Genomic DNA, 14,252 nt, shown 5'->3' on the forward strand with positions numbered 1-14,252 from the left:
CCTTTTATAGTGTTTAATTTGCATTATTACCAGATTTGAATCCCCCAACAATCCAGTGAGGGAAAGAGTGAATGTACCATTATTACAAATAGAAGATAAAACCTCAGAGAAGATAAAGAGGTGTTAAACACACAGCTCTTTATCTTTTGGAAGGCTGGTGAAAGCTTTGAAGATTGAATACAAGGCTCTGAATTCGTACCCAAAACAATATCTCCTCAATTTCAGGTAGTTCATGCGTTCCCTATAAGACTCCTTTGTAGTAAGGTAATGGTAGGCTCTTAATTCAGATCCATTCCTAAATTAGTGTGCTCTCTTGTACACACTAGCACCTTTTCCCCCACAAGAAACAACATGACAGATGACACTGTTTATAGCACAAAACATTCACAATGAACACACACACTCAGATAAATTTCATGGTTCACCACTGTATCCTTGGTGCCTGGTATAAGGAAAGCTAGCAAGCTCTCGATGAACATTTTTTGAATGAATCAATCAATGATCAAGGTTTTGTGCAATTTCCAGCTAAACAGCTCAAACTTTACCGCATTTTCTTTCACTCAAGAAAACAATGTAAACTATAGAAATAACCTAAATTTTTTTAAATTTAGTTTTTAAAACCACTTGCAAAGTTTAGCACTTTATTATCAGTAACAATCATCAGTAACAATTTTTGAGTAAACATAAAACTATAGTCAAAACCCAGATGTACTTACAAGAAACAAACTGAGGGTTGCTGGAAAGGAGGGGGGTGGGGGGATAGGGTAACTGGGTGATGGACATGAAAAAGGGCACATGATGTAATGAGCACTGGGTATTATATAAGGCAGATGAATCACTGAACTCTGTCTCTGAAACTAATAATACACTATATGTTGGTTAATTGAATTTAAATTAAAAAACAAACAGATGTACTGAATCACTCCCATAATAATGTAAATGTATAATAATTTCATGTAAAATGAATTTGACCAATATACTGTTTTTTGTGAATAAATAAGTTCAATATATTACGTATTTCTAACAAATTCCATAAATATATGCACATATTTGGCAAAATTTCTAAAATATTTATCTTACTAATTTAATAATTTATATTATTAGATGGAACAAAAAATGAATAAACTAGGCCTCCAAAACAAATAAAAATTATTTAAATAAGAGATGAGAAAAAAAATTAAACTACAAATAAGAATCCATACAATATGACACAAGCAAAGCAATGAGTCACACACAGAAAATATCTACATCAATATTTTTTCTTATTACCTTTGGTAAAGGCATTCAACAGGAATAATACGAAACACAGAAGTAGTATGTTATATATTTTCATATGAATGTCAACTTATTATCAATTTGATATTATCCATCACCTGTCATCAAGAACTGTAATTATTTCTCCAGCTTTAAAAGTAAGTTCATTATCTTCAGCAGCTTCAAAGTCATATATAGCACGAACTTTTCGGCCTTCATGTTGGTGGTTAGTTAAGAGATTGGATGTGCTTGGGTACAAAGTAGAAAGGGTGGTTGACTGCTGCCTTTGGTCCTTCAAGGACAACTCAATAGCTGGAAAAGAATGAGTTAAAAAGACCCAGTTAATATACCCGACAATCCAAAGAAGAACAAAAAGGTATCTGAAGGTAAAAGGTATTCTTTTAAATGTGGAGATGGAACCAGGACATATCTTGACATACTGAATAAAAAGAATTTCATCAATTTTATTCATTCACAACTGAAAGTTTAAAGAATAAACTATTAAAAAGTTGAACAGAATAACGACTATTTTTTTTAAGAGTTTATCTTTTTTATGTCATCTCTACATCCAACATGAAGCTTGAACTCTTAATAACACCAAGATCAAGAGTCACATGCTCTACCAACTGAGCCAGCCAGGTGCCCTGCATAGTAACTACTTTTACTGAATGGATAAAATTTAAAGTATTCTGGGTACTAAAAAGATATAATCTCTTAGATCCACTTTTTTTATTTAGCTGCAGATACTTTAATTTTCTTTCATCTTTTTAATATATTTCTATAGCTTCTGTTCCCAAAATGATAATCAAAATCACCTGGGAAGTCAAGAGTCCCAAATCTCAATGAAGACTTACTAATCGGAGTGTCAAAGGTAGTACCCGAGAACCTGCACTTTGTGGCTCCGAAGTTAATTCTTATGTAATCAGTCTAAGAAATGGAACTTGGAAATAACTACAACAAAGTTTCAGACGGAAACTTTAGAGGGGCAGAGGGAGAGGGAGAGACAGGCTCCATGCCCAGCATGGAGCCCGAGGCAAGGCTAGATCTCAGAACCCTGAGATCAAGACCTGAGCCAAAATCAAGAGTCAGACGCTTAACCAACTGAGCCACCCACACAGGCATCCCTCAAATGTGTTTCTTCTATCGCTTCCACTCCTCCCCCAATGCAGGCCATTGCCATGTGTCACTCAGGCTCTGCAATGTAATCTGAACAGACTGATGACCCTGCTTTCAACTCTTCGTCCCTTCCACCTCTGTTCTACATTGATAAAAGAACTAAAAGGAAAACGAAAACTTTAAAACAATCATAAGAAAATACAGGAAAGTACCTTTTAGGATTTGGGAGTAAGGAAAAATATCTTATGATATAAAAAAGCAAAAATCATAATAAAAAGGCAAAACTTTTGACTACATCAAAACTTAAAACTCCTGTTTGATAAAACACACCATTATCAAAGTTAAAGTAAAAGCCAAATATCAAGAGTAGATATCTACAATAGAAATAACAGGCAAAGGTGCCTGGGTGGCTCAGTCAGTTAAGCGACTGTCTCCGGCTCAGGTTGTGATCCCAGAGTCCCAGGATCGAGCCTGCATCAGGCTCCCTCTGATGGTCCCCCATCTCATGATCTCTCACTCTCTCTCTCAAATAAATAAAATCTTAAAAAAAAAAAAAAACAGGCAAAAGTTTAACATCCAAAATTAAGACTATGTATCATTATCTTAAAAAAAAAACTCAATAAAAAGAGAGGTATTCAGAACACTTAATAAACATACAAAAAAGGACACAGACTCACTAGTAATCAAGGAAATAAAAGTCAAAATAATTGGGCATTACTTCCAACCTATCAGAATCACAAAAATTAAACTCTGACAATACCAAATGTTTTTAGGAGATTAAAGATATTAATAACTTTCATACACTGCCAATGGCAAAGGAAATAATACAACTATTTAACAAAGTTGAAGATGTACTTCCCCATGAGCCAAAAATTCCAGCTGCAGTCACACAATACACACACACACGAAAATATTTATAAGAATATTCAATGCAGCCTACTTAGTATTGTAAAAAAAAAAAAAAAAAAAAGACAAAAATCCCAGAAAACCCAAACATCCATCAGTAGCAGGACAGATAAAACTACAGTATATATTTATTAGTACGCTGGTCTATTATACAATAGTTAAAACAAGTGAACTTGATTTATATGTTTTACTATGAATAGATCTTAGACACACTGTAGCATGAAAAAAAACTGTAAATGATATGTATAATTACTTATGAAAAAAGAATTTGTTGGACACATAAAAGTATCTGGTATTGTTTATGGATATATAGTGTAATAAAAACAGCATTACAACATAGACTTGAAAGGACATATATGAATAGTAGTTGTCTCAGAAGAGTATTATTTGATACCGTAGAGGGGCAAAAGTAGATTTCAGCATTAGCCATAAAGTCCTATGTCTTTTACTTTTAAATATCTCAGGAAAATAATATTAAGTAAGGGACCCATTTTCTTCCCACCTTTCCAATACCCAGGACTTAAAAACATACCTTTTGCTAAATCTTCTTCTTCCTTTTTGTTAGCCACAGTACCAGGATCTTTGGCAACCAAGGCTGGGCTTGCTTTTGCTTGTTCTGCAGCCTAACACACAAAAAAGGAACACAATATTTGAGGATTGTCCTCAAATTTTCCTACCTCCACTTAATCTAAGAACATGCAAGAACCTTCTTATCAATCTACCACAGACTTCTGAAGCAGAAAATAATCCAAACTGGAGCAGTCTCCACTTTGAAAGGAGAAGGGCTAGAATTGGAGAAAAAAGACTGAAAGAAACTGGATACTGAGGGCTGACAGCCTAATCGCACTCTCCTACATTTGTGTAAAGGCAGTAAGCTAAAAGAAGACAGCACACAAACAAGAGAAGAAAGACTAGAGGAGATTTAAAAATTGTCAGAAAAATCCTGAAACCAGAAAAGAGGTTGAGAAAGGGAAGGAGATATATATTTTAAAAACAAATAGATTTTGGGGGCGCCTGGATGGCCCAGTCGGTTAAGCGTCTGCCTTCAGCTCAGGTCATGATCTCAGGGTCCTGGGATTAAGCCCCACATCGGGCTCCCTGTTCAGCATGGAGTCTGCTTCCCCCTCTTCCTTTGGACTCTCTCTCTCCCTCTCTCTCAAATAAATAAATAAAATCTTTAAAAACAAAAATAAAAACAAATAGTTTTTTTTAATTTAAAATATCTGTTCAAGTTATATTTTATTGCTTCCTTCCAGATTAAAAGGCAGGATGTCATCTTCAGGAACTGTGATTTATATATAACGATATAATACTCATAAAATTATACTATTTTGTAAACTAAAATACAACTAGTTAATTCTGACAATATACTCCAGTTAATAGTAACTGCTAGCACGCGTGCGCGCACACACACACACACACACACACACACTTTTATGCCTCTGACACAGATTTATTTCTACTTATAACGTCCTCCCCTCTGGCTCCTTTTACTCTGTCCACATTTTTCCCTATTGAGTTTTAACTCACCAGTCAGTCAACAGCTAAAATAATCACTTTCTCAATGAAACTTTCCTAAACCCCTAAATTAAGCATTCCCTCCTGTGTTCCTCTGATAGTACTTTTAACAAGGTACTATGCTGTGGGTAGTTAAGAATTTAAATTGTGGAGCCAGGAAACATGGGTTTAAATCCTAAATCTATCAGGTTCTAATGTACGACCTGGGGTACATTAACCTCTTCGTGCCTTAAGACCCTCAACTACAAAATGCGGGTAATAGCACCTACATATTGTAGGCTTTCGAGAGGATTAAATTAACATGTAGTTTCCAAACTCAGGATGGGGGCCACCACGAGGGTTTAAAGGATAGACTGGTGATGGGTAGTAAGGAGGGCACGTATTGCATGGTGTGCTGGGTGTTATACGCAACTAATGAATCACCGAACTTTACATCAGAAACCAGGGATGTACTGTATGGTGACTAACATAATATAAAAAAAAAACATTAAAATAAAAAAAAAAGTTTAACATTCTCTCCTACATACACAGAGGTAATGTAGGTCATACATATGATAATTATTGCATAAAGGATGGTGAAATGAAGAGTAAATAAGCCCTAAACAGTTGCAAAGTTTCTACATTTTACATGAAATAATACAATATTAACTCAAAATAGACTGTGAACAGTTACAAATATATATACTAGAATACCCAAAGCAACCAGGAGCAACATAAATGGAATTCTAAATAGTATTCAAATTAACACATATACAGCACATAGAACGGTGCCTGGCACATAGTAACAGTCAATAAATCTCAACTTATATTAAAATTATCTGCTTGTATCTATCTCCATAACTTTGCTATATGTTCCCTGAGAATATATGTGCCTAAAGATAGATGGATTACTAGCAATCAAGAAATAATTGCTGAATAAATGAAAGGCAAAATATTCAATGGTACAGTAAAATACAGTTCTAGATACATATGTAGTTCTACATACACAGTTCTATATAGACATTAGTATATTTTATATTGTCAAACAAATGCACAAAGCATTTCTTTTTTAGAAAAGTGGACACTAAAAAGCTTTTTGCAGTTCACTAAATGAAACTTTCAGCACCTCAATTCTGATCCATCTCTAGGTGGAATCTTCTTTAGATACTAATTTTGTGTGTGTGTGTGTGTGGTTTGGTTTTGTTTGTTTTTTATTATGTTTAATTACCCAACATACAGTACATCATTAGTTTTCAATTAGTGTTCAACGATTCATTAGTTGTGCATAACATCACACATCTCTGAAAATTAAAGGTATGCTTCCTCTGAACAACCTTTTCAATTACAAATGAATTTTTTTTCAGTTTGGTGAATTTCACAAAATAGACATATTTATCTTTTGTGGTCTGTGAAGGAATTTCTATCAGTCAAGAAGAAAGTGCAGACAATATATTCAAAGTGCGAAAAGGAAGAAACTTACAACCAATGATACGCTACTAGACAAGATTATCATTCAGAACTGAAAAACTGATAAAGAATTCCCAAATAAACAAAAACTACAGGAGTTCATCACTACTAAAAGGGTTTCACAAGAAATATTAGAGGGTCTACTTTATAGGGAAAAGACCATAATTAGAAATAAGAAAACATGTGATAGAAAAAAATTTCACTGATAAAAGAAAACATATAGTAAGGGTTGCTGATCAACCACTAATAAAGCTAGTATGAAGGTTACAAGACAAGAGTAATAAAGTCAACTATATTTACAATAACTACTTAATAGATACACAAATAAAAGATGTAAAACATGACATCAGAAATATAAAATGTGGGTGAAGGGAATAAAAATGTAGTGCTTTTAGAATGTGTCTGAACTTAAGCAACTACCAACTTAAAATAATCTGCCATATATACACAGGTTGTTATATACGAACCTCAGGGTAACCACCCAAATCCAAAATCCTGTAACAAAATACAAACCAAAATCCTGTAACAGATACACAAAAAATAGAAAGCAATCCAAACAAAACACTAAAGAAAGTCATCAAATCATAAAGGAAGACACCAAGAGAAGAAAAAGAAACAGAAAAGTACCACAAAAACACCAAGGAAACAATGAACAAAATGGCAATAAATACACACCTATCAACAATTACTTTAAATATAAATGGACTAAACCCTCCAATCATAACACATAGGGTAGATGAATAAAAAAAATCAGACCCATCAATAGACGCACTTGAAATCTGAAGGCACATTTACTGAGAATGAAGGGATAGAAAAAAAAAATTTCCATGCAAATGGAAATGAAAAGAAACCTTGGGTAGCATTAATTATATCAATCACAAAACAGGCTTTAAAACAAAGACTGTAACAAGAGACAAAAAAGAACATTACATAATGACGGGACCAATTCAACAAAAAAATAAAACACTTGTAAATATTTATGAACCCAACATAGGAGCACCTAAATATGTAAAATGAAAAACAAAGCTGGGGGCATCACGTTGCCGGATTTCAAGCTATACTACAAAGCTGTGATCACAAAGACACCATGGTACTGGCACAAAAACAGACACATAGACCAATGGAACAGAATAGAGAACCCAGAAATGGACCCTCGGCTCTTTGGGCAACTAATCTTTGATAAAGCAGGAAAAAACACCCAGTGGAAAAAAAACAGTCTCTTCAATAAATGGTGCTGGGAAAATTGCACAGCTACATGCAAAAGAATGAAACTTGACCACTCTCTCACACCATACACAAAGATAAACTCCAAATGGATAAAAGACCTCGATGTGAGACAGGAATCATCAAAATCATAGAGGAGAACATAGGCTGCAACCTCTTTGACATTGGCCACAGCAACGTTTTTCATGACACATCTCCAAAGACAAGAGAAACAAAAGAAAAGATGAACTTGTGGGACTTCATCAAGATAAAAAGCTTCTGCACAGCCAAGGAAACAGTCAAAAAAACTAAGAGACAGCCCACGAATTCGGAGAAGATATTTGCAAATGACACTACAGATAAAAGACTGGTATCCAAGATCTACAAAGAACTTCTCAAACTCAGTACGCGAGAAACAAATAAACAAATCATAAAACGGGCAGAAGATATGAACAGACACTTTTCCAATGATGACATACAAATGGCTAACAGACACATGAAAGAATGTTCAAAATCATTAGCCATCAGGGAAATTCAAATCAAAACCATATTGAGATGCCACCTTACGCCAGTTAGAATGGCAAAAATTGACAAGGCAGGAAACGACAAATGTTGGAGAGGCTGTGGAGAAAGGGGATCCCTCTTACACTGTTGGTGGGAATGCAAGTTGGTACACCCACTTTGGAAAACAGTGTGGAGGTCCCTTAAAAAGTTAAAAATTGAGCTATCCTATGATCCAGCAATTGCACTACTGGGTATTTACCCCAAAGATACAGACGTGAAGTGAAGGGCCATATGCACCCCAATGTTCATAGCAGCATTGTCCACAATAGCTAAATTGTGGAAGGAGCCGAGATGCATTTCACCAGATGACTGGATTAAGAAGTTGTTGTCCATATATACAATGGAATATTATTCAGCCATCAAAAAGAACGATTTCACAACATTTGCAGCAACATGGACGGGACTGGAGGAGAGTATGCTAAGTGAAATAAGTCAAGCAGAGAAAGACAATTACCATATGGTTTCACTCATTTATGGAACATAAGAAATGAGAAGATTGGTTGGAGAAGGAAGGGAAGAATGAAGGGGGGGGTAAACAGAAGTGGGAATAAACCATGAGAGACTATGGACTCTAGGAAACAAACTGAGGGCTTCAGAGGGGAGGGGGGGTGGGGGATTGGGATAAGCTGGTGATGGGTATTAAGGAGGGCACATATTGCATGGTGTACTGGATGTTATACGCAAGTAATGAATCATGGAACATTACATCAAAAACTAGGGATGTACTGTATGGTGACTAACATAACATAACAAAAAATTATTATAAAAATAAAAAATATATATATAAAATATTAACAGACAATTTAGGAAAAAATGACAGCAACACAGTAACTGTATGGGGCTTTAAAATACCCGCTTACGTTAATTGATAGATCATCCAGATAGAAAATTAATAAGGAAACTTCAGCCTTAAATGACACATTAGACCAGATGGATGTAAGAGATACACACAGAACATTCCAACCCAAAACAGCAGAATACACATCTTCTCACAAGAAACATTCTCTAGGATCGATCACATGTTAGGCCACAAAATAAGACTCAGTAAATTTAAAAAGAAGAAATATATCAAGCATCTTTTCCAGCCATAATGGTTTGAAACTAGAAATCAGTTACTAGAAAAAAAAACTATAAGAAACAAATACATGAAGACTTGACATGCTACTGAACAACCAACAGGTCAACAAAGATATCAAAGAGAAAATTTTTTAAAATCCTTGAGACAAATGAAAATGAAAATACAATGTTCCAAAATCTATGGGACTCAGAAAAAGCAATAGCAAGAGGAAAGTTTGTAGTAATACAGACCTACCTCAAGAAACAAGAAAAATCCAAAAAAAAAAATCTAACTTTACACCTAAAGAACTAGAAAAAGAACAACAAAACCCAAAGTCAGTAGAAGGGAGGAAATAACAAAGAGGAGAGCAGAAACCAATGAAGTAGACACTAAAGCAACAATAAAATTGCTCAATGAAACTAAGAGCTGGTACTTTAAAAAGATTAACAAAATCAATAAACTATTATTCAGATTCATCAAGAAAAAAAAGAGTGGACTCAAATAAATAAAATCAGAAATGAAAGAAGAGAAGTACAACCCATACCAGAAAAAGACAAAGTATCATAAGAAACTACTACAATTATATGCCAACAAACTGGACAACTTAGAAGAAATGATTAAATTTCTACATTCTTCCGAAACGAAATGAGGAAAAACAGTAAATCTTGAAAAATGATTACTAGCAATAAAATTGAATCAGTAATCAAAAACCTCCCAACACACAAAAGTCCAGGACTAGGTGAATGTGTATCAAACACCTGAAGAATTAACACCATCCTTCGGAAACCATTCCAAAGAACTGAAGAGGAAGGAATGCTTCCAAACTCATTGTACAAGGCCAGCATTACCCTGACACTAAAAAAAAAGAGACACTACAAAAAAAAAAAAAAAAAAAGAAGAAAAAAAAAACGTACAGACCAATATCCCTGATGAACATGCAAAAATCCTCAACAAAATATTAGCAAACCAAATTCAACAATACACTGAAAATATCATACACCAAGATCAAGTGGGATTTATTCCACGGATGCAAGGATAGTTCAATATCTGCAAATCCATCAACATGATACACATTAATACAATGAAGGATAATAACCATATGATCATCTCAATAGAAGCAGAGAAAGCATCCAACAAAATTCAACATTCTTTGAAGATAAAAACTTTCAATAAAGTGGGTAGAGAGGGAACATACCTTGACATAATAAAGGTCACATATGATAAACCCACAGCTAACTTCATACTCAGTGGTGAAATCCTGAAAACTTTCCAAAATCAAGAACTGGACAAGGATTGTTCAACATATTGTTTGAAGTCCTAGTCACAGCAATTAGGCAAGAAAAACAAAACAAAAAAAGCAGCTCTCTATGCCTCCCCATTCAACGGACAGTCACATCTTGTACAGTGCCAACTGCGTCCCTGAGACAGGATGGTGAAGGTCTGAGTAAATCAATTTGGCTGTATCACACACCTAGTCACCAGGGCTGCTTTTAACTCTGACAAAGTGGATAGTGTTGCCATCACTGACCCCTTCGTTGAAATCAACTACATGGTACACATGCTTCGATATGATTCCACCCACGGCAAATACAATGGCACAGTCATGGCTGAGAACAGGAAACCTGTCATCAAGGGAAAGCCCACCTCCATATTCTAAGAGTGAGAGTCCCACCAACATCAAATGGGGTATACTGGTGCTGAATATGTTGTGGAGTCCACTCGGGTCTTCGCTACCATGGAGAAGGCTGAGAGCTCAATTGAACGGTGGAGCCAAGAGGGTCATCATATCTGCCCCTTCAGCTGATGCCCCATGTTTATGATGGGCACAAACAATGAGAAAGATGACAACTCCCTCAAGATTGTCAACAATGCCTCCTATACCACCAACTGCCTGGCCTCTTTGGCCAAAGTCATCTACAACAACTCTGGCATCATGAAGGGACTCATGATCAAAGTCCATGCCATCACTGCCACCCAGAAGACCATGGATGGCCCCTCTGGGAAGGTGTAGCATGAAGACCATCCCTGCTTCTCTGGTGCTGCCAAGGCTATGGGCGAGGTCATCCCTGAACTGAATGGGAAGCTCACTGGCATAACCTTCCATGTCCCCATCCCCAGTGTATCAGTAGTAGATCAGACCTGCCACCTGGAGAAAGCTACCAAATACAATGACATCAAGATGGTGGTGAAGCAGGAATCAGAGGGACCCCTCGAGGGCATGCTGCACTGCACTGAGGACCAGGTTGTCTCCTGCCATTTTAACAGTGACACTTACTCTTCCACCTTCAATGATGGGGTCAGCACTGCCATTAATGACACTTTGACAAGCTCATTTCCTGTTGTGACAATGAATTTAGCCACAGCAACTGGGTGGTCAACCTTATGGTCCACATGACCTTCAAGGACTAAGAGCCCCCTGGACAACCGGCCACAGCTAGAGCACAAGAAAAGAGAAGCCCTCAAGTGCTATGGAGTCCCTGCCCCAGCTCATCCCCCAACACACTGAGAATCTCCCAACTTCAATAAAGTTTTCAACCTAGACACCATGAAGAAGAGAAGGGGCTTAGGGAGCCCTACCTTGTCATGTACCATCAATAATATACAATGTAGCAAGCCAAAAAAAGAAAGACAAGGACATCCAAATCATAAAGGAAGTAAAACTGTCACTATTTGCAGATGACATGGTACTATATATAGAAAACCCTGAAGACTCCTCTGAAAAACTATCAGAACTAGTACATTAATCCAGTAAAATTGCAGAACATAAAATCAATATACAGAAATCTGTTCCATTTCTATACACTAATGACAAACTATCAGAAAAAAAATTAAGAGCACAATCCCATTTACAGTCCCATCAAAATGCATAAAATGCCTAGGAATAAATTTCACCAAGAAGGTGAAGAAAGACCCACCCTGAAAACTATAAGACAGCGATGAAAACAATTGAAGATGACACAAATAAATGTAAAGATCTGCCAATCTCATGAACTGGAAGAATTAATATTGCTAAGATGTCCATACTACCCAAAGCATCTACAGATTCAATGCAATCCATATCAAAATAATAATGGCATTTTCCACAGAACTAGAACAAACAGTTCTAAAATTTATACGGAACCACAAAAGATGCCAAATAGCCAAGCAATCTTGAGTAAGAAAAAGAAAGCTGGGAATATCACACTCCTGGATTTCAAAATACACTATAAAGTTATAATATAATCAAAATAGTATGGTACTGGCACAAAAACAGAAACACAGATCAATAGAACATAAAAGACAACCCAGAAATAAAATAGCACTTTCATGGTCAATTAATCTACGACAAGGAGGCAAGAATATACAATAGGAAAATGAGTTTCTTCAATAAATAGTGTTGAGAAAACTGGACAGCTACATGCAAAAGAATGAAACTAGCCCACTTTCTTATACCATGTACCAAAAATAAATTGGATTTAAGACTTAAATGTAAGACTGAAACCATACAGCTCCTAGAAGAAAACACAGGCAGTAAGCTCTCTGACATCGGTCTTATCAATATTTTTTTGGCTCTATCTCCTTAGGCAAGGACAATAAAAACAAAAATAAACAAATGGGACTACATCAAACCAAGAAGCTTTTGCACGGCAAAGGGAAACATCAACAAAACAAAATGGCAACCTACTGAATCAGAGAACATATTCATAAATGATATATCCGATAAGAGGTTAACGTCCAAAATATATTAAAAAGCTCATATAACTCTATTAAAAAAACAATATAATCTAAAAATAGAGGACCTAAACAGACATTTCCCCAAAGACAATATTCAGATGACCAACAGGTACATGGAAAGATATTCACTGACAATCAGGGAAATGCAAAACAGGACCACAATGAGATAATTACTTCACATCTGACAGAATGGCTATTATCAAAAAAAAAAAAATTACAAGTGTTGGCAAGGATGTGGAGGAAAAGGAACCCTTGCATTATTGGTGGGAGTGTAAACTGGTACAGACATTATGTAGGTTCCTCCTCAATAAATTAAAAACAGAACTATCATAAAATGCAGCAATTCTGGTTTTTATCTGAAAAACTTCTAGGTTTTTAACCAAAGGACAAAAAAACCATGAATTCCAGAAAAAGACATATGCACCCCTGTGTTCACCGCAGTACAAGAGCCAAAACTAGAACCAACCTAAACGTCCATCAATAGATGAATGGATAAAGAAGATGCAGTATATGTGTACGTGTGCACAGACACACACACACACACACACACACACACACACACACACACACTTACTCAGCCATAATAAAAGAATAAAATCTTGCCATTTGCAACAACATGGATAGACGTAGAGGGTATAATGTCAAGTGAAATAAGTCAAACAGAGAAAAACAACACATGGTATGATTTCACTTTTATGTGGAATCTAAAAAAACAAAACAGAAACAGACCCAGATGCGGAAAAGAAACTGATGACTGCCAAACAGTAGGCAGGTGAAGGGGATGGACAAAACAGGTAAAGGGGATTAAGAGAGACAATCTTCTAGTTATAAAATAAGTAAGATGGGGGAGGGAGATATAATGTACAGCATAGAGAATCAATAATATTGTAACAACTCTGTATTGTGGCAGATGGTAACTAGACTTATTAAAGTGACCATTTCATAATGTATATAAACACTGAATCATTATGTTCTATGCCTAAAGCAAATACAAATATTCTTCAATTAAAAAAAAGAGAGAAGGAAGTGCAGAAATAAGCTACATTAAGTCCTATATTCCTGAAATGCACACTTTTCAAAATTCTTTCCTATCATTGGGTTCTAAGTGTAGCAATGATACCTAATGTTATGAATCAATCAAATACAGTAACAGTGCTAGCATTACTTTTATCTCTATATCAAAAGTTAGTGCTACAAGAACTGCAGCAGAATGGGTTAGTTGACTAAAGTATGACTTTTCTTAATATTTTTAAAATTATTTTCTTCTATACTTGGGATGAAAAAATATACTTTAAAAATTCCTTATATTTTCAGAGGCTTTTGTTAAGTATGCTGACAAAGATCTAGTCTGATTAAAACGTAATAATGATTAAGCGACTGAGTTTAAAATCTACAGGGATTTGTGTAGATGATCCTACATGGTACATTTTTCATTAAATATGAAGTTCTTCACAAACATGGTTTTCAATAAGCT

The 14,252-nt window shown here is 35.5% G+C and overlaps 1 protein-coding gene and 1 pseudogene across 1 annotated transcript in view; one reads left to right on the forward strand and one right to left on the reverse strand.

Annotated features, from left to right (window-relative positions):
• STAM (signal transducing adaptor molecule) overlaps positions 1 to 14,252 on the reverse strand; it is a 101,596-nt gene that overhangs the window by 28,764 nt on the left and 58,580 nt on the right. The window contains exons 6-7 of the mRNA XM_008692044.2: positions 3,809 to 3,899; positions 1,374 to 1,566 (exon numbers count right to left, since the gene is read on the reverse strand). Coding sequence (XP_008690266.1) covers positions 1,374 to 1,566; positions 3,809 to 3,899 — 284 coding nt within the window. The remainder of the gene's footprint in view (positions 1 to 1,373; positions 1,567 to 3,808; positions 3,900 to 14,252) is intronic.
• Positions 10,281 to 11,841, forward strand: LOC103664208 (annotated as a pseudogene).

This window comes from Ursus maritimus, unplaced genomic scaffold (genome assembly GCF_017311325.1).
Source record: "Ursus maritimus isolate PB19 unplaced genomic scaffold, ASM1731132v1 scaffold_31, whole genome shotgun sequence".
Classification (NCBI taxonomy): domain Eukaryota; kingdom Metazoa; phylum Chordata; class Mammalia; order Carnivora; family Ursidae; genus Ursus; species Ursus maritimus.